The sequence below is a fragment of the Pipra filicauda genome, unplaced genomic scaffold (assembly GCF_003945595.2).
Source record: "Pipra filicauda isolate LSUMZ 115617 unplaced genomic scaffold, ASM394559v2 scaffold63_size3267554_pilon, whole genome shotgun sequence".
NCBI classification, from domain to species: Eukaryota; Metazoa; Chordata; class Aves; order Passeriformes; family Pipridae; genus Pipra; species Pipra filicauda.
Genome location: NW_024104798.1, coordinates 110,938 through 131,641, shown reverse-complemented (window position 1 = coordinate 131,641; position 20,704 = coordinate 110,938). Strand labels below are relative to the sequence as shown.

Here is a 20,704-nt window from a genome sequence, read left to right as displayed (position 1 = left end):
CAAATACACCCACCAGTCCTGCAAAGGCAGCAGCCCCTCCACACCCAGCTGATGGGAACATGAAACAATCAGGGCAATTAAGAAAGGCATGGAGAGAAAGTTGCTCTTGCATTCCTCTGCCTACCAGTTCCCCACAAGGACCTGCCAGGAGCAAGGGGTCAGTATCCCCGTGGACAGGACGCCTGTTCGCAGCAGTAAAAGACTTGCATGCCCTCTCCTCCTACATGCACATACATACTTTGATTTAGATTCCTGTCTCCCAAGAAAGTAGTTGATGGAGGAAGGGAAAAATGAATAATATCCACACTGCATATTATCAGTGATATATTAACATGCTCAGTGTTGCAGTTTATCCACTAGATCTTTTGAGAGTCTCCAAGAGAAATCAGAGATTGACATTAAATCCTACCACCCACAATTATTTAACCCAAAAGGGTAGTCCACATAAATATTATAAGCACCCCTTATCCATGCTGAAGATTTTACTACTTAATTTAGCAAAAAGATCTTTTTATCCTAATAAAACCAGGAAAACAACAGGTACAGCAATTATTCCTTAATAGGACAGTTGGGGAAAAGAAGTGGAAGAAGCAAAGTGATTACAGGAACCACCACACTCCCTACTGCATTTGTCACCAACAGCATCTCAGGTACCCAAATCTGACAACTGTAGCAAAGGGGTATTGCCTTGGTGCTGCACGTCAATACTGAAGATCTTCCCTGCTGAGAATGATTTCCCAGAGGTGCTGAGATCTAAGAGAAATCCTGGGGTGATGGTAATGAGGTCATTAATGCCAGAGCCAAACACTGCAAAGAGCAAATCAGGACACAACTCTCACTTCTTTCAAACAGCTGAAGTACAAGACACAGATCTTACACCAGGGTTATGCTTGCACCAGGTAATAGCTCATCTGAAGCTGAACAGCTTCATCTGCTCAGATGAAACCTCACAGACTAACTCCCTGCCAGTTTAAAAAATAAGTGTAGCATGAATCTGTACCAGTAGTCAGTTCATAATGGATCAATACTCCAAGGCACATGGCTGAGACAGCTGGGGTCCTGCAATACAAGTCACAAACTTAGTGTGTGGTCAAACCACAGCCCCAGAACTGAGGGTTTGCTGCAAACCATCAGCATTCTCTTGTCAAATGCTGTTTGCTCCTGTCCTTGGCTCCTCTGCCCTGGTGGCTTTGCCAGACTTAGCAAAAGTACTCCAAAGTAACAGCCACTTGTAGGCAGTGTGGGTAAACAAGGTATGAGACAACAGAGACCTCAAGAACTCCTGGCATGTGGGCAAACATTTTGCTAATAGGTATTGTGCATTCCAGCACTCAGAACTACCTAGGCAGAGTTACACTGCACTCTCCATCACCAGCACAGCAGTCCCTGAGGGGACACATCCTCAGGATGTGGATGGCCTGGTGGAACACTGGCAGAGCTCCAGGCTGGTACTGACCACGCTTCCCTCCACCTGATCCAACAGCCATTTAACTGCAGCGATCGATGGGAAAATCAGGGATGATTTAACCAGAGATCTAAACAGCCAAATAGTAAAACAAGTATTCCAGAGTAAAGGCACCAACATCCCTTCCACAACAGCTTTTTCCAGATGAGTTACATATTGCATTTTTATAGAAATTAAGCCACTTAAAGCCCAGTTCTAATGTTAAAGAAAACCAACCTAATGCAGGTGAAAGCTGTCTAACTTGAAAGAACCTAAGTAAACCACTTTGCTTCCAGCCTACAGCACAGCCCCACACCAAAGTAAGCGCTTTCAGAAGAACACTTCTGCAAACACATGGCAAATAAGCAGGGCACGTATTAGTTGTAGGAAGGTCAGGATCATAAGCTTGATTCCTCATTCCAGGAATAGCAGGACTATCTGGTGCCTATTCTGGTCAGCCCAGCTTGGATGCAGAACAAGAGAATACTTTTCCACAGTGACATGGACAGTAGTTTGCATCCTCAAGGCACTAGCTTAGATCCTGCAAACGTGCAAAGGAATTTTCTGGAGAACTGAAGGGGAACAAAGGCCAGTATCTGTGACACCTGTTCCACACAAGAGAATATTCATTTTAGAATTATGATTAACAGTTTCAGCTTGGCCTCCCCTCAGAAATAAGGATGGCAAAAGGGTGAAGCAGTACTGACATTACTCCTTCAGCACTCCACGATGAAGTGTATATCCACGTCACTTGGTGCAAACTCCAAACCAGGCACTTCAGGCATACAGGTATTAGCAACAAATAAAACAGAAATGCTTATTAAGTGTACACCTTGCAAAGGACACACACACTCTACAACTTATTAATTTTGTACTTTAAACTCCCATTGTTTTATTAATTTGCATGTCAGACATCCAGTTGTTGCTTTCACATGTTCCACCGACTTTAAGTGTATTTCTCTGTACCCAAGGCACATTCATGATAAAAGAATGGGGAGTTCAGACAAGGAAAGCACTCATCCTAAAGTTAGAGCAAAATTAACATCGGAGAAGCTCCACCACATCGCAGGGCTTGCCTATTTATCCAACGGGAAAGTTTCAGAAAACAGTATCTCTGAAATCAGGAGGGAGCAAATATTCTCCTTCACAATGATGCCTGAAAACAATCCCACGGAGAAACACTTCACAGCCATGTCTGGGAGGAGAGAGGAAGTTATAAGAGGTGTACAGGAACATAACATATATAAACTATCAAAGAACCAAAGGAGAAGAGGAGCAAGAATACCATTAGGAAAACCAAACAAAAACAGGGACCCATCACCTGCCCTCAAATAGGAACTCACAGCTCCCCATAATGGGAAATACGAGGCCAAATCCTGCCCTCACAGTCTTAGGAAATCCAAAGTAAACTTTCCTTCCGTGTTAGAAGTAGGAATGGATATTGGAAAGGAACATGTGGAGCAAACTTCCCAGCACAAGTTTTAATTCGAGCCTTCTCCTGTGTGCAGGAGCTGGTGTTGCTACACCAAAGCAAACCACCAGAAGAACCGCAGGACACAAGGGGTGACCAGCACCAGCTCCCTGTGCTGTAACACCATTCCAAAAATCTCCAGGAAAGGAAAAAAGCATTGTACACCCCAGCAAACACCTTCCCACCACTCACTCCCAAGCCAGCCGCTTAAATCATGGGCTCATCCAGCTGAGTGTTGGGTTCAGCTGAGTTGAACACAGCCTGTATCTTTGGCATGATCCTCACAAAAGGAAAACAGTAGAAAAACTCAACATACTTGCTTAAATAGAAAGTAATAAAAGTTTAACCATAAAATAGCAAGAATCAGGTTGAGGAAAGGGAGTCAGTGACATACTGTAACAAATCCAGCATTCAAGTAAGTGCCACAGGTTTAATGTAATCTGTGCATGACAACTCCCAATTCTTCAGAGATGGATTTGACCTAATTTTTATTTAAAAGTGCACCTGAAATATTTATAAACAGTTCTCTGAAAAAATACTCAGGTGCAATTTAACTGTTTAGCCTCTACAATGATTTTGACTTGGCAGGTCAACTCTGGAACTGCGTTTGAAGCTCCTTTTACGAGATCCTAGGGAAAGGGGATAGTTGGATCTGAGAAAATAAAACTTCTAACTGCTGCCAGCCACCCCTCCCACACGCCAACAGATCATATCAAGTCTGAAAAAAAATACACACGGTGAGAATTAGCTAAGGGCCTCGCTAGTTCTTAAATCAGAGAAAATTTATCAGCCAAAGTAAATTCCACAACAAATAACTGGCTTCAGAGTGGAGGGAGGGGGGAAGTAGGTCATACCAGATCTGAAAAAAAACCCTGGGCATACTGTAATTGCACACAATAATTTGATGAAAACCAGTTGCCTCACCATGCCTTTCACTACTTGGTTGAGGTTTTTCTTTAAAGTGAGTTTGATAAATTTCCGTAAGTGTTACTGAAGTAAGTCACAATGAAGCAAGGCAGTTTTAACTGTGGAAGTGTCATCAACTTGTCAAACTGCAACTTAAAAGTCAAGCTCATCAGACACCTTATATTTCAAGTAATAGATTATCAATCATAACTCATTAAGTATCTTTACATCAGTCATTTATTTTAAAAATTCTGAAGAATTTCCCCAGCAGTGACTTGCACGTCACATACTATAACATTCAAAGTAACACCACAAACAGCTCTGACCTCCCAGGATTTCCCAACACACAATGCTCCCTCACAACACTTAATCACTTCTGCTTTCTGTTGTATTTATTCATAAATTATACAAATATGCAAGAAGACATGATGGGCCATTGAATATTTTAAATACTTTCTCAAATTCTACAAACAAAAGCAATTTTAAAAGCAGCAAAAAATGAATAGAAAGCTGATGAATTAAATGAATTAAAATTAGAAGCCATTCATAAGGGTCCATTAAAAGCTAAACAGAATTACAATGTTCTAGACCCAAGGATCACATCTGCAAGTAAGGCTACAGCTCTTAACCTGAAATCATCGACTGCTATCCCTCTTAATAGCCCTTTAAAAGACAAAACATCCTACTACCTCAACAAACAGTTTGAAAATTATAATTTAAAAAAAAAAAAAAAGAACAAAAGTAAGGGCACGTGAGAGCAAGCTGCTGCTCTCCAAATGAACAGCAGCATGGTGGCCAATGAAAATAATAGTGTCTGATACAAGATCCATCCCATATGGGCTCCTACATCTCATTAAGGCTCTCCTCCCACCAGCACCCAGGCACATGCTTGACGTGAGGCTGAGGGATCGTGGGGACTCTGCTTGGCTACGCTCTGTAGTAGCACAGCTACAGACCGGGCGACTGCAGGATCAACACGTTTTACCTGAGCCAACGGGGAAGCCAAGGAAACAGAGACCCACAGGAATCAAGTGTGCCGGGAGGTTTAGTTGACACCCAAAGCGAGGCTGGACGAGTCAAGAAGCAGCACAGAATGCTACTGTCCCAGAAGCTCGACCTTATTCATGCTCCAACTATGCTACTCACAACTGGTTTAAGTTCAACACCTCTGTACAATTTGTAAAAAGCACAGAGATACTTGTAGCCCGTCGTGCACCATAAAACACACCGTGAAGCACTACAGCACTCTGTTACTGTAACTCAGAGTTTCAGTAGCCCGAAAACACGCTGCCCATTAAAAATGTAGGCACTTCACTTTGTCTAAAGAACAGTGCGAACAATAACAACCCAACAAGCTTTCACCTCCTCTGTCAATCAAGCCAAGACAGCCAAGTCATGCAAACAGCCTGCTGATGAGAGCACCTCAATACACAGCTGCACTCAAAGAACACCACGCCTTTCACAATGGAAATCTTACGGACTATTTCCTTGGCAGAGCACAGCAATGGGAACTCAAATTTGGAAGGTACAATATGAACAAAATCAGGAATCGACACGGTAGAAACAAACCACAAAAAGACAGAAAAATCAGAGCACCGCACGCCTGTTTTGGCGCCACCTGATACCTCCAGGACAAACTTTCTGAACCTCTTAACTGGGAGAGAGCAAGTTTTGGGGCTTTTTTTTTGAGATTAAATTAAGCACAGTACGTTAGTTTCACCATCTCACAGACCTCCACAGTTACTCAGCGCAAGGCAATCACAGAGACCTGACAGCTAAAGCTTTCAGAAATCCGCACCATTCCCACACTGAGCACAAAGCCGATTCCTTTCTGATGACAACAGTCACGGAGAGATCAACATCTCAGGGAGGGAGTTGTTGTTCTCATGGCATCTTTAGTTTCAGTCGTTTCCTTTCTCTCTCCCTAATCCTCAATCATTTCTACTCCTGTAAAAAACACGGGTAAACCCGCACCCAAACCACAGAAAACTATCTGCCTCAAACCACAGAGTGGCTGGCTGTGGATCTCCAGGAACAAAAAAGCACAGAACAACAAAAAGATTCCAGGTCGCTGCCACATCAACGAAACATGTCTTCCAGCTCCAATTAAACGCTTGAAAGAGAATTTTTAAAATCCACAAGCTCGTGAACAGGGACAGAAGGGGCTGCACCGAGAAGAAGGGGGGGTGCAACCGGCCGATGTGCAGGCAACAGCGAAAAAAATCAACAAGTCGGCGCAGCCCAGCGCGGAGCAAAAGCCGCGTCGGAAGGTGCGGACGTACCTTGTGGAGGTGCCTTTCCTGACATCGCAGATGCTGCATTTGAAGGCTTCGGCGCTGTTCCTGAAGGTGCACACGCTACAATCCCAAAAGCCTTCATCGGCTGCAGGTTTGGCTTGCCTTTTCGGCCTTGAGGAGGGGGAGGGAGAGGGGAAGCGTGTGTGTGTACGTGTGTGTTTGGGGAGGAGGAGAAAGGCGGCGGGAGGAGGAGGGAGAGGAGGAGGAGGAGGAGGAGAAAAAGAAAACACACACATGAGAAACCATGTTACAGAGCCCCGAAACCCAGCGCCTGCTCGCACCGCCGCTCTCCCCCGGGGCCGGGAGCAGCCGACAAACACGGAGCGGGGCCGGGCCCGGAGAGGTGCGGGGGGCGCCGCGCTCCGCCCCGGCCCCGCCGGGCCGAACCGCGCCGGGCCGGGCCGCCCGCGTCCCCCCGCCCGCGGCGGGAGGGTGGGTGGGTGGGCGAGTTTGCGGGCTGGGAGGCGCGTTCCCTCCTCCACCTTGTTAAACCTCCCTTTGTCTGGGAGCGGCGAGTGCGCGGAGCGGGGAGTGCGAGGGGAGCCGCCATGGCTGCGCTCGCACCGCACCAGCCCTGGCACCGGCGGCAGGCTGGGAGACACCGGCACTCCTCCTCCTCCCGCTGCCCTTCCACGCTCCCTCCATCTTAGGAGCCTCCCTCGCTCCCTCCCCGCCCGCACCCCCCCCCTCCTCCCGTACCTGGCGGGGCGGCGCGGGCTCGCCGCCCCCTCCCCGTTCGCTCCCTCCATCTTAGGCGCCCCTCGCCGCCTCCCCCCCGCCGCGGCCGAGCACACGCCGGCGGCCGCCAGCCCGGGCCTACCCGCCGCCATCCCCTCGGCCGGGGCTGGGGCCGCCCCGCCGCGCTCCCTCCATCTTACCGCCTCTCCCCGCCCGCCCCCGCGCCCCCGCTCACCTGGTCGGGCTCTTCTTGTCGCCCATGACCATGGATCGGGGCCGCCCCTGCCCTGCGCACAAAGAAAGAGGCGAGGGGAGGGAGGAGCGGGGGGGGAACGGGGCTGCCACCGTCCAGCAGGCTCCGGCTGCTGCGCACCCCGCGCCGCCGCTCCTGCCGCTGCCAGGCTCCGCTCCGGACTAGCAGCGCAGCGCACCCCGGTGCCCTCCCTCCTCGTCGTCCTCCTCCTCCCTCTCTCCCTCCCCGCGCCGCGCCGCTCCGGCGGGCGGAGCTGCCGCCGCGCCGCGGCCAATGGGGGCGGCCCCGCCGCCGGCCCTGCCGGGGAGGGAGCGGGGAGGGAGCCGGGAGCGCCCCCCGCGCCGCCCCCGGCGGGTCCCACCCCCGCCCCGGCCCAGAGCCCCTCGGGCCGCTCCCCCCCGCTCTGGGACCCCGCCGCGCCGGGAGCGCTCCGGCTCCGCGCAGCCCGCGGTGGCCCCTTCTTTTCCTTCCCTTCCCCCTCGCGGGACTCGCCGTCCGCCCGTCCCCGGGGGAGCGGGGCTGAGCCCCCGCCGCGGGGCGGTTGCGGGCGGGACCCGTCCTGCCTGAAGGGCAGCGGGTCCCGGCGGGGGACGGGGGCGGCTCCGTGAGGGGAAGGGCGGCCAGACCCGGCTCGCCCGCCCGGTGCCTGCACTGGGAGTACCGGAGGGGCCGGGCAGCAGGAGCCAACTCCTGCTCCATGCCCTGACCTCGGGGCCGGGCCCCCGCTGCCCTGACGAGTGCCTCGGCCGCCACCTTCACGAATTGCCTTCCCGCCCGGGGTCAGGTCACTGGCCCGCAGCGCTGCCGTAGTGCTGTTCCCAGAAACGTTCCCACAAATCCCTCAGTGACCTGTCGACTCCACCAAGCACGAGCTGTGGTTCTGCAAAACTCCTAAGGTGGTGAACAGTGGCATTTCCCAAAAGGTGGCATTTCCCAAAAGCAGCAGTTCTGCCCCGAGGTTCCCCACTGGGGCCTGTGGAAGCGCTGGGACGGCAGGCTGGACATGCCAAGGATGAGCTGTCACCGTCATTGCTGACCCCCTTTCACTCAGGGACAGTTCCTCAGCATTGGTGGATGGAGGATTTGGGGGCCACCAACAGCCTGAGAGAGGACGGGGCAAGGAGCGATGGGTAAAGACAAAAGTTGGTTCGGCCACACGCCTTGCAGGGCAGACGTTTTTTCACCGTGCTTTCCCAGTTTCTCAGTGGCGACTAAGCCAAGCTAACGGCTCCCACCAGTGAGGAGCTAACCCCAGGCAAGGCACAGCCCAGACAGGGCTGTACCTGAGAGCGTGATGAGCGGGGTTGCAGGGTGAGTGTGGAGACAGTCTGAGCAAAGTTGACCTATGGCTGAATACAAAGGAAAAAATAAAGAAAATTGTTACTAAAAAGCAAACCAATATAAGCGGCTTAAGGCGCAGGATAGGCACTTACCATGGCAGGAGGCAACACAACGATGGTTTGTGCATTACAGCTTTAGTAATCTGGACTCATGCACGAGCCACAGAGGGTTTTTCCTGCCCACCGATGCCCATTTCAACAGTGAAACCATGCTGACAGACTCACCTCCCGTGTTTAATAGATGCATGTAATCCACTTACTCTATCCAGCCCCCTCATCCCCACACAGCTAGTTTAACCCATGCTGGCACCTCCACCAACTACTTTAATTTCTAAACAGACTTCCAATGACTTTTTTCTAAGCCACACAAGTTCCTTGAACAATACAGCAAGACGCAGACATACTCCAAGGGCAGAGTTAAGGTTGCACAATTATCACATGTAGGAAGTGTCATTTTCCCATTGCATCTGCTGTTTTCCAAACATTTTTTGCTCTTTTAGATTATAGCAGTAACGTTTGCTTTGGGAATCTGTGTGGGAACAGGAGCTCAGCAGTGCTTGTGGGGTCTGGTAAGCGCAGAGACCTGGTATGCAGTTGCTGCCAAAACTTCATGGCAATGGTGCCTACAGGGACAAGAATACACTGTGTTTGGGGACAAGATCAGTGGAGAACCTGAGAAGAAGAAGAGAAAGGCAGAAAGCACTGAAATTTTGACTCAGGAGATGCTCCTGGTCCATCTCCTGTTTTCTGCCACAGGTGCTTCTCTTACCTCCACATTGTTGTGTTAAGCAGAGCAACAGCCACCATAGGCACAGAGTAAAATATTGTGGAAACACCAAGGAGCCGTGGCCCATTTTTAGAAAGCAATTTATCTCCTCAAAAAAGTTTCAGCGTTGCTGTTTTCATAGCAAAAGTTGTTTTCTTTCCAAAAACCTACTATATCCTTCATTATCAATTTCCACGGGAAACCTTCCTTCCTCAGCAAATGACGCTTTCAAAGTCACATGTTAAAAACTTGGCAACCCAAGCATAGCGTGATTTCATTCAATACGTACACCTATGGGGAGGTGAGCATTCCCAGTATTATAAACACCCTTGAAGCCACAGTTTGGTGTCTCTTCCTTCATGGAGGGCTCCTGCAGGAGTGTTGTGGCCACTGGTGGGCTGATCCAGCCAAAGCTTTTGGGATGCTGCATCGTGCAGGCAGCACTTCCCTGCTGACGCCTCCAGACACCAACCCACCAAGACAGGAACCACTGGCAGCAGTCAGGGCTGAAAAGACAGTCAAACTAAATGACAAGTGCCTGGCTGGGGTATTTCTTTCATACAGTGAGTTGTCCCGCTGCCCTCAAAATTCACAGGCAGGACATCCCACTGAGCATTTGGGGATTTTTAATGGAGTTTGGGCTCTCATGTCCTCACAAGGCAGCCTTGAGCAAGTTATTTAGCACTTCTCCTTAACTCCAGCAAGCTGGACTGAAAAAGAATAAATTTCTAAATTTCTAGGCTCACACAGGAATCTACGGCACAAGCTTTTAAACCAAACTTGTTCCAGCTAAATATTTTGAACTCCACAGTGATGTTCAGCTGGTGGTAAATCCACCTGAAGGAATTCTACCCTTGCATCCAGAAGATGCCACTTTCTCATTTATGCCAAATGTGTGCTTATTTGAGAGCACTCTCAAGAGGATCCTGTTAACCCACTTCTTTCCACCTCTCCCCTTCCCTCACCATGTGTATTTTTAATGACAAAAACCTTGTAAAGAGACACTGGTTGCAGATGCTTCCAGTGCATGACAGGCAGGGCAGGCAGGCTCAGGGGGCTGGGAGATAGGGCACAAACCTCTTGGGCAAATCTGGGTGACACAGCCTGTGCTGGGAGCTCTGGAGCAAATGATTCCAGTACACCCTTTTCATGTCAGCTATGGAGATATTGGGAGGAGATAGATGGAGCATCGTTACCCCTCTGCACCAGCTCGACATCCCCCTCACCCCAACAGCATCACAGCTACTCCTGCTTCCTTGTTTCAGCCCTGAAAACAGACAACAGTCCAAACTGACAGTCCATCAGTCCGTAACCTCCACAGAGCAGCTGGCCAGGGATGCTCAGAGATGCACTTCTGAGCTTAGCACCCTGTTAGGAGCCTCTTCAGAGTGGTGAGACCTCCAAAACCTGGAGTGCCAAGAGCGCAGGGGTAATTCCCCACACCTGGACCATCGATATAAAAGGATTTTAAAATAAACTGGGGTGCTACACCCAGCCAAAGTCAGTATTTGTGCATAGGGTTCAATGCCAAATATAAATATTAACTTGAGCTTCTCAGCCCCCTTGGTCACTGTGGTAAACACACATTTTTGTAATTTTGCATCAGATGTGCGTAACTTCTCAGAAGTGACTGCTGCCCTGAACAGCCCAAAGTCTAACCACTAGGAAATTACTTTTCTGTGGATTTAATAAGGAATTTCTTACATAGGAGTTGGAATCAGGCTCAGGACACAGATCCCTCTATTAGTTTAGCTGGAGCTAAAAGGATCAGAAGTGATGCTGCTGCTCTGTGGGTCAGGGAAGTTGAGTATCCACCACACAATTAGCACCTTTAAGTAGAAGTGGGTAGAAAGGGAAATTAGCAATTGAGGGTAGAAATGGTGAACCAGCTACACAGGAGCACCTTAACAGCCAGAATTCATTCTGCCCATGTCCTCCTGAAGAGGATTAAATGTGTTTAGCCTCCCCAGGTTTCCAGGATGAGGAGAAGCTATACAGGGGTGGAAGAAAAAGAGGCTGTGTGAAAGCCGTCAGACTTCACACAAAGCAGCATAATGTTTGCCATACATACGAGCATCCTTGGCAAGGAAGGCAGGAGCCTGTGCTCAGAAGCCTGGAAGTCTTCACCACAAAATAAAATACCAAACCAGAAAGCCCAGGGGCACCGGTGGCCAACAAACTGCACCCTCTCTTGCTTTCAAAGCACAGCATTAACTGCCGTGGGCTTCGGATGCCAATGTCAGAGAGAAGTCAAGAGGAAACTACTCCTGGAAGTCTCACTTAGCACTTGACAACATCTTTGAATATGTGGCCCAGGCTGAGTTCATAAGCTTTTTGGGGAAAGTGTTGTGCTGGGGATTGTGTAAACACAGAGCTGGCTGATGGATGGCCCTGGTGCACCACGGAGATTTATGCACGCTCCAGAAAAACGTACTGAATTAACAAGCATCTTGGACTAATACAGGGACACTCAGAGACTTCACTGATAATTGTGAGAGAGAAACAAATGATAAGGAAAAGTTGTCACGCAGTGTTCCATTTTCCAGACTTCAGTAAAGAGTTGGATGCAGGGTCAGATGGGATATTTTTAGCTGTGCTGGGAGCACAAGGGTAGCAAAGTGGGCAAGGGATTGAGCAAGGAGGAGCTGGAGAGAAGATCATTGGTAGAGGCCCTTATAAAACCGCCTTGGGATGACCATTACTTGATATTTTCTTTAGTGACCCCATTAGGAAAAGGAAGGATTGTGCTTATAACCTGAAAATAAAAAGAACAATGTCACAGTGGAAGAAATACGGTGTTACCGACTTTGACAGCTGGGTGCTTGTAATCAAACTTTCTCACTTCAAGCAGAAGCTCATTGGTGTGGCACCCAGGAGGGACAAGACCTCTCTCAGAGGTGTTTTTGTGCCATGGGTGTGACTTACCTCCTGAAAAGGCCAATGTCAAGCAGGGGTTATCAGAAGTACCAATGAATAGAGACAGGGAAGCATTTAATGCCACTGAACACTGCACAGGCAAGACCTTGTTGGAATTCTCCAGACAGTCCTCCAGATGAAGAAAAAAAAATGCATTCAAGCGTGGAGAAGAGTTTCTAGGATGGTAAGAGGGACAGAAAGCCTATTTTATGAGAGGAGTCTCTACAAACTCAACTTGCTCAGCCTAAGGAAACAAAGGCTGGGAGGAGATATGAGCACTCTAAAATGCACTGGGGAAGGAGGCAGCGCATTGCAGCAACAAAAGAGCCAGCAGACAAGAATGAAGAGCACAACTGATCCATGCTGGACATGTGGGCTGGAAACTAGACATCTGTTTCTAACCTTCAGAGGAACAAGGAACAGAAACAGCTTTGCAGTGGGAGGAGCAAAGGCACTCAATGTAAAGATGGACTTTGATCACTTACAGAAGGAGTCAGCGGAGCAGCTCACATAGTCCCTCCTGCCCCTGTGATCCCACTGAGGTCAGATCCCACTGCTGTCACTAGAGTCCTGATTCTCCTTCCTCACCCACCCACACCAAATAATCTCATCTGACTCATTCCCAGCCAACAGATTTCAATAGATGTTCTCTCAAGGGAAGGGGAGAGGTACAGGGAGAAGAAAACTCTTCATCCAGCTCTTGTGCCTAGAAATGGATTTCTCAAACACCCAGGGATTTCCGATTTGCTTCTAAATTTGGTATGTGGGTTTTTTTCCTCCCAGAAAACTTAAAACTTCCTGTATTCAGCAAAATAAGGGTATTTTTAAAGTTTTCCTTTTTTTTTTTTCCTTTTAATCTATTTTTAGGTAGTGTTTCATGGTTTCTTTGGAAAAAAGTTTTAGAACTGAATTAGCAAGTGATCAAATGCCGACTATCAGGAACTTCAAACAGCGAGCCAAAACCTTTCTATCAGAAACAGCCCGCCGAAGAGCAACGTAGGAGAAAAAGGATCTGAAAGATGAGGAGCAATATGCAAGCAACAGCCAGTGCCAAGAATCTCCAGGGTCTGTAAACCCTTAAAATGCCAGACAGACTGGAGTAAAAAACAGCCCGAAAGGTAGAGAGGCATAAAACACTCTGCGTGCAACAGCGTTGAATATAAAACTGGCTGAGTAGAAAAGAAAGCCAACAAAAACTAGAGGCTCTAGCTAAGCATCCTGCACGCTGTACTCTGCAGATAGCAAAGGCTGTGCCATTTAAATCTGTAATCCCTTCCCAAGCAAAGAGGCTTTTGCAACAGCGCAATCTGGATGTCACCAGCATATGAATAGGCATCTTGGGACTGCTCTGGAGAGCAGAGGTCAAAGTTTAGTGATGTATGTACTTGTCTCCCTAATGGGTCTTATTGATTATTATCCATAGAAACAAGCAATGTCTCCAAATCTGCCTCCCCCTTTGGGTTAGATGCTGGCAACCAGGAAAAAGCACCTTGATCTTCTAGGTCCATGCTGTTTGTAGAGTGTTGAAGCCTGCGATGAGGAAAGACACAAAGCTGCTGAACAGACTAGTGAAACACAGCAAGTAGAAGATGGTCAGTAGATCTGTGTAACATCTGCATAGCAATGATACATGGGAGCACAGTGTCAAAAAATAACACCTAATAAAATATTAAAAAAAAATAGGGTAACGTGAAGGGGGGGAGGAGAAAATCAACATTGCAATTCAATCACCTAAGTGAATTATGTGTTGTGGAAGGGGCTGAAAAGCCCCAGCACAGATAAAGCCAAATCCACACTTGTCCAACCACAGGTATTCCAGACAAGTATCTTAAATATTGCAGTGAAATTGTTCTATCTGTGGTACAAAATGGTGGTAACCAGCTGGTATCTTCACAGCACGAACACAGTTTTGTTGTGGCAACTTCAACAGCAGAGGAAAATATTTAAAAAAGCACCAGAAGCACAGGACCAAAAGTACCAATGCTGGTTTGTCCTATCACAGTGAGCACTGCTGTGGCAGCCAGCCAGCACGGTGGTGTCAGCAAAGCCAGCTCAGGTAGGGCACTGGGAACACCCTCGGGTGGAGACTAAGCTGATAAATAAGCAAGAGTAAGAGCAATTATCAGACCTCCTCAAACTTCCCGAGTTTGCAAGGTAGAGCCAGAGAAAGCAGACTCACTCTGGAGACTTTGGTACTCCCACTTTTGGCTGCTTTTTGAAACTGGGGAAAAAAACCCAACCCTCAGCCCTGTCTACAATATTTCAGAATCTCAGAAGACATCCCTTTTGGATTTAGGTCTAGAAACAGGCTCAGGCAGCAGGGAGGTCCTGTCTCTCTCTGGAGATGTGTGTCTCTCTCCATATGTAGACACAAGGCCACTAAGGCTGGTCCCACTGACGAGCTGTCTGAGGTCTGTCTGTCTGCTCTGCCCATCCTCATCCTCACCCACCCCACAGCTTGCAGGCTGAAAAGGGGCAGAGGAGGTTGGCAGCAACACTGGGCTCCCCTGGGCAGCAACAGCCCCTTCCCCCTGGTGCCAAATGCCATTTTCTGGGCTGTTCCTCGCACACCCACCCTGGCACCCTGGCCTCCCCACAAGAGCTCTGTGCACACATTCCTTCGGCCTCGTAGAGGGTTCTCCCTGCAGGGCAGGGATGAAGAAAGCCTTGCTGTCCAATAGAGGGCCATGTAGGTGACTTCTGCTCCTGGCTCTGTGGGATGTGCAGCTTGCTTGCACAGGTTTATATAAACCCAGTTATCTACTTGCACATCCTCACGTTAAAAAAGATGGGTCTGCACACCTGAAGAAGAAGAAAAGCTTGTGAGTATAAAGCATTGACTGTGTCATCGATATTGAGGCCACAGCACAAACCAGATCAGCACTGACTGCGTTTACTCCAGTGGAACTGTAACAACATGATCCCAGCCCCTGCCAGGAATGTTGTTGTTCAATACACATCTAAGTCACAGAGCAGCAACAAGCCTGCTGCACACTCAATTTTCTTCCAGGTACAGCAAATCTGGCTCGCTCTGGGGGACGTGAAGGGACCAGCTCCAGGCAGCCAGAGATGCTGTGCTCTGTGCAGCTGGCTTAGGATCACTGGCATCTCGTGGGAGAGCAGCTACTCAAGACTCACCAAAACAACAACAACAACAGAAAAGCCTCTTTTCTCGTAGAGTACAGCCGAATTCCCTTCCTCTCATTCCCTTAACAGATGTCAGAAAAAAGCATGAATGGCTGCAGCTCTGTGCTCGACTCGCAGCTTTCACACTTGCTGCAGAGCTGGCCTTCTGCTTCTGAACCCGGTTCTGGAAGGTGTTGCTTTTTCAAAAGAAAAATTGAGAAAAAGGAAAAAAAAACCTTAAACACTTAATAGTAAACTCCTTCAAAAGAAAACTTGCTTCAAGCCAAAAAACATTTGCCAAATTTCAACTAAACGTGAATTTTCTAACTAAATGACACTGTAATAAACACCTCAATATGGGGGTTTCAAAATGAGAATGCCAAGACAACTTTGCTTCAAGCAGTTAAAAAAGAAAAAAATATATATAAAATATATAACTTTTTTTTTTTTTAAGAAAAATCAAACTACCCCACGGAGACATTTTATGGTGCTTCAGTTATATATACATATTAAATAAAACAAACAAAAAACCCCCCAAGCAAATCAAATACAGAGAAATACAGGAGGATGTAGGCAGGAGCAGGACTCTCCCCAGAACCAGATCATAGGTCTGGATGCTATTGCAGCAGATTAACCTGGGACCTCTACAGGAAGGAAGCATTTCCAGGTGAGAGAAGGGGTCTACATCAGAAATGCTTTTGCAGAACCTACCCGGCCATTTTACCTCATCTAGACTCCAACGAGGGTTCCCAGGGACTCTGAATCCAAGTCCAGTGCCTCCTTCCCTGTGTGCTGCACCAAGTGGTGCCTGGTGCGGCTGTAGGTGTGAGGGGCTCCAGCAAGGCTCTCCAGCAGCAAATAGTGATGGTGTGAGCCACTAAACATTCCTGGGACAGGAAGAGCCTAAATTCCTGACTGCTCAGATGTTGAATGGCTTTTCCTGTGCTTTGGTGCACAAGGTGAGATCTCGAGACAGCAGAGCTCTGGGTGCGAAGCGTGAGCACATCGATCTCTTCTCAGGGCCAAGTCCGGCTGCCTGGTCTGCAGACAGCTGCTGATTTGTTTTGGAATGTACAAAGATGCCCTTAAATCCAATTTAGGCATTAAGGGGAAAATAAACCCATGAGTGCCGTATGGTGGCTCTGCAGCCCCAAAGGCACCTACAGCTCCTGAGGGGACAGAGGTGCTGCCATGACTGGTCCAAAACTACTGTGGTGGTGCTGCAAACCACAGCATCCTTGCAGAGATGAGCAGTGGGACCCTGCTGCCAGGGGAACCACAGGCCTTAGGCTGGTTTTAATTCTGGCCAGCTCCCTCGTGCTGTCACACATAGGACAGCTTGGGAAAGCTGCAGCAAGAGAACAACCTGTGTTTCTGCAGGGAAGGACTGCAGCCATGAGTTAGCTAGACTTGTCCAAATAAAGGGGGGAAAAAGCTACTTATGTTGTTTCCCCAGCCTCAGAGCAATATGCTTTCCTAGGATCAATTCATAACAGGTTGTTGTGTTCAGAGCTAAAATTAATCTTACATCAGGAGAACGAATTAAAACAATGAAGAGCTTCCTGCATCCATTGCTAAAAAAATTAATCGTCTAAGAGCTTCCTTTTCTACTTTCCAACTGGCCACCTTGCTTTCATTCAAGGAAAGCCTGAGTAAAAAAATGAAAAACCGTTTCCAGGTGGTTTTGGTTAAAGCAAACAAAGAGCTTGAATTGTGTCAGAGCCTGGTTTCAGGCAGAAGGTGTAGGGTTAGCCAGAAAGAGTGAACCACCACTGCTTAGATACAGCCACTGGCCTAATTAGGTGGAATAGCTATTAGTGATTCCACCTAATTAGATAATTAGATTAATTATCTAATTAACTGAGATTGTTGTTAGACAAAGGCAGGTAGAGCTTCAGAGGTGATAAGGAAGACATCAGGGCAAGGTTACTCTGATTTATATTGATTTTTTTAACAGTTCAAGAACTCCCCTGGTTCCCACATTTATTTACCCAAGTCTCGCTCCTCTGGGGTTGTTTTAAAGTGATTAAAGCAAGGAAGGGGGGCTGTTCTTTTACAAACAGAGAGAGAGGGAAAAAAAGGAAATTTCACTGCAAGGATTCAGTGGAGGGAAGAAACCAGACCGGGCAGGGGAATGCGTTGTGGATGAGAACTGCCTCTGCCCCCCCCTCCACTTCTTGTGCTTGGATTTTGCAGCGCATTCTCCCCGCAGACCTTTTTGGCTACACAGCATGTTTGTCTTTGGGGAGAGAGACAACATGTGAGCTAATGATGCACCAACACCGAGCGGGAGCTGTGGTGCTGGCAGATTTTTCTCCATCTCTTGCTCTTTGCTGGCAGTGCTGGTGGGAACCACAAGCCAATTAAGGAGGCCTCGTTGCGGTAGACGTGGCGTAAAAGTAGCATTAGAGCATCCTGCCCCAGAGACCCGTCAGCCCTGAATACCCGAGGGCGAGCGCAAGGCAGGTTTGCAAGTTTAATAAGCCAAGTCCTCCTCGCTCAGGCGTGAAGATAATATTATGCCAGGCAGGCCCCGGGTGGAGGAGGCAGAGCTGGAGCCTGTAGCTTCCACGATTTCAGCCACCTGCTTTGAATTGCAGCGCGACGGAGTCAGGCCCACAGCTGAGCCCAAGTTTTAGGAGGCACAGGAGGGCACGCAACCAAGTCGACCCTGTCCTTCCCGTCCTACAGCTATTGTTAGATGCATCAAGGCATTTGACCCACTTTGGGAGTTTCTGGTGGTTTTTCACATTCCATTTGTCCTTTCTGACTAACATTTTGCACTCGTGTGTCACAGCCCTGGCTCTGCTCCCTGTGGTGGATGCTCAGATTGCTGGAAAAAGATCCAGCTGCTATATCCCACTGTGTTTAGAGTTTCTGAGCTCTGAGTGGATCCAAGACACCACCCACACTGGGTTTTGAGGCATCCTCTCCACATGCCAGCTCCACCTAGCATCCTCCTTTCTCACCAAGCTTACGTCCTCCAGCTGCCTATTTGAATTCAGACCTTAAAGACTTTGCACACTTCCTCACACCAAAAAACACAAGCTTTGCAGACTAGGACAGAATTTTTGCAGAGGCCAATAACAAGTGCAACCCCAGGTGGGCTTTTCTCTGAGTTTTGGAGCTTGGCTGGTCTCTGCTCACACTGCAGAACACAACAGCATTTAGTGATCTGGTGAGTAGTGTGTCCTCAGCACAGGGCCAGCTCTTGGGCTCACCTCCCTGTAGGAATCCTCACAAATCAGCCAGATGGCAGAAGGAAATGGTTTACACACCTTGTCAAGAGCTCAGAGCTGACTTACAGTTTATCTTCTCTAGCTTTGGTTGATCCCACAGCTAAACCAGCCCCTTCCCACTGTAAATGCCTCACCATCTCTTCCTCTGTCTTCTGCACACCTCTGAGGTTTCTCTTTCATACACCCTCAAATCGCTTGACTTCTTCATTCAGCCTTAATACCTGTGTATAATAATAGCTTAATAACTTTATAATAGCTTCAGCCTGTCTCCTGAGAGGTACAGAAATAAACCTGTCTTCCCTAGTTGCACAGACTACGTTAAGAGATCCATTACTGGTCACATCACAATCATTAGAATTCTCAGCTCCCATTGCCCCTGCTCCAGTGTGTGTGCCTTGGCATCCTTTTCAGCAAGATGCTCCACCCAGGCCACAGCAGCATCCCCTGGAAGAGCTGCAGAGTATAAATGTCATGCCAATGCCTTGGGTACTGCATGAGGCTGGGCAGCCTGTGCCCTGCCAGGTGTGGAATGTCAGGCTCCCACTCTCCCTTCCTGCACCCTGAAAGCCCCAGAGGACACAGCCACCGTCTCAGGCAGAACTTGCTCTTTCCTAACAAAACACTCAGGTCTCCACGGGAGCTAAAGGGTTCCAAGTACAGACCAGCCACTTGCTGGGAGCCGCCGGCCATCTGGTAAGAGTATTGGAGCAAGCTACTTCCAAAGCCAACAGACACTTCTTTTGCAGAGTTTTTCCACTGTAGAGAATATCACAAAAATTTCTATTTTGTTGCGTCACAATCCTGGTAGCTAAGAGAGATTTTTATCATTTTCAACAAACTCTGAAACCCATCCCAGGCCTTCGGGAAGGAGCTCTCTTCAACCAGCTGTGGGATGTGATGCCCAGGGAAAAGACAGGTCCCCAGGAGGGTCACATTGCCTCTCCCCAATGGTTTTGGACTCCTTGGAAATCTGTCACCAGTGCACCAAGGCTGTCTCCCATTAGCCAGCAGGATGGAGGGAGACCACAGGCCAAAAAGAGTGAACTTAATTTTAAGTTACTCCCAGCAGCAGAATTTCAATTCCTATCACAAAATCTGGCTGTTCTTCTTCTGTTTTCATCCAGTTCAAGAAGTGTGCAGGAACTGGGCTGCAAGAAATCAGGCAACAACTTAAAGCTGCAGGCTGATCATCCACAGAATCCAGTGATATTAATGCACTGATCACATTTGGTGCCAAAGGGCCCTGGTGGGCAGTTATTTCATTTTTGGGGGCTTGGAAATTGAGCAGCACATCTCACTTGCATCCCCAGAGTTCAAAGCCCAGAGGACAGTAACTCAGGGAACGGTGCACAGGCAGTGCATTGACACTCCTCAGCATAAATATCAATTTTCACACTGTGGTCAGGTTCTGTAAGTGTGGGGAATTGGTGTGGCAACGGGATTTTAACGAGGTCTGGTTGCGATTAATCCCTTTCTAGGCAGTTCCTCTAAATGACTTGATTCCTTGCAATCACTCAGGAATTACAAGACTGAAGTGAACTGCAAGGGACCACAGTGAACATGTGCATGAAACTATCTGAGGCTGCAAAACAAAGGCACTTGCTGGAAATTATTAAAACAGCACAAAAACATGGAACTCGCCCAAAATGGAAGGTACATTGGAATGGATAAGAAATATCATATTGCAATTAATGCTGTATAGGACATGACAGCAAGACAGAGCCTACTTATGAAAAAACATTCCAATACCAGAGCAAACCCTGTGGCCAAGCCTGGACACTATGATGGGGGACATCCATCCCGGGTGACAGGATGCAGCAGCAGCCCCGACAGGACGAGATAAAGCAGTAGCCTGCAAATAAACTGAAATCAGTCACTCAAGTTCCTACTCTTACATCATCCATCCCCTTGCTCTTACCCCTGCAGCAGAGAAGATTCCCTGCCCAGAAGGCAGCCTAGCTGCTGCCAGAGTATACTGGGAAAAGGGAGAGAGAGCTTGCTTTGCAGGGGAAGCAAACGCCTCCCTCCAGCCGATCTCCATCGCTCTTTATCTGCCCACAGCTGCTCACAATCTGGCCCCGCAGATAAGGAAGGCAGCGCTCCCCATCCTTCCCTTTCCTCCAGCTGGCAAGGTCTGGCAGCTCCACATTTTCTGGAGCTGGGAAAGGCAGCGCCACGTGGCAGACAAGCCCATGGCCAAGTCCCATGGCTTTGGCTGGAAGGTGCCACGGTGTGGCAGTGGTCCATGGGGATGGCAGGCATGGCAGA

General features: G+C 48.5%; 1 protein-coding gene and 1 long non-coding RNA gene across 2 annotated transcripts in view; one reads left to right on the top strand and one right to left on the bottom strand.

The window, feature by feature from the left end:
* Positions 1-7,257, bottom strand: part of LOC113982450 (RING1 and YY1 binding protein) — a 43,330-nt gene extending 36,073 nt beyond the window's left edge. Inside the window, exons 1-2 of the mRNA XM_027710694.2 lie at positions 7,032-7,257; positions 6,104-6,229 (exon numbers count right to left, since the gene is read on the bottom strand). Of these exons, the coding sequence (XP_027566495.1) occupies positions 6,104-6,229; positions 7,032-7,063 (158 nt within the window). The 5' untranslated portion in view covers positions 7,064-7,257. The remainder of the gene's footprint in view (positions 1-6,103; positions 6,230-7,031) is intronic.
* Positions 7,258-7,432: 175 nt separating this feature from the next.
* LOC113982480 lies at positions 7,433-20,317 on the top strand. Its single transcript, XR_005566147.1, has 3 exons — positions 7,433-12,830; positions 12,939-19,129; positions 19,955-20,317. It is a non-coding gene; the product is annotated as an uncharacterized LOC113982480 (long non-coding RNA).
* Positions 20,318-20,704: the final 387 nt, after the last annotated feature.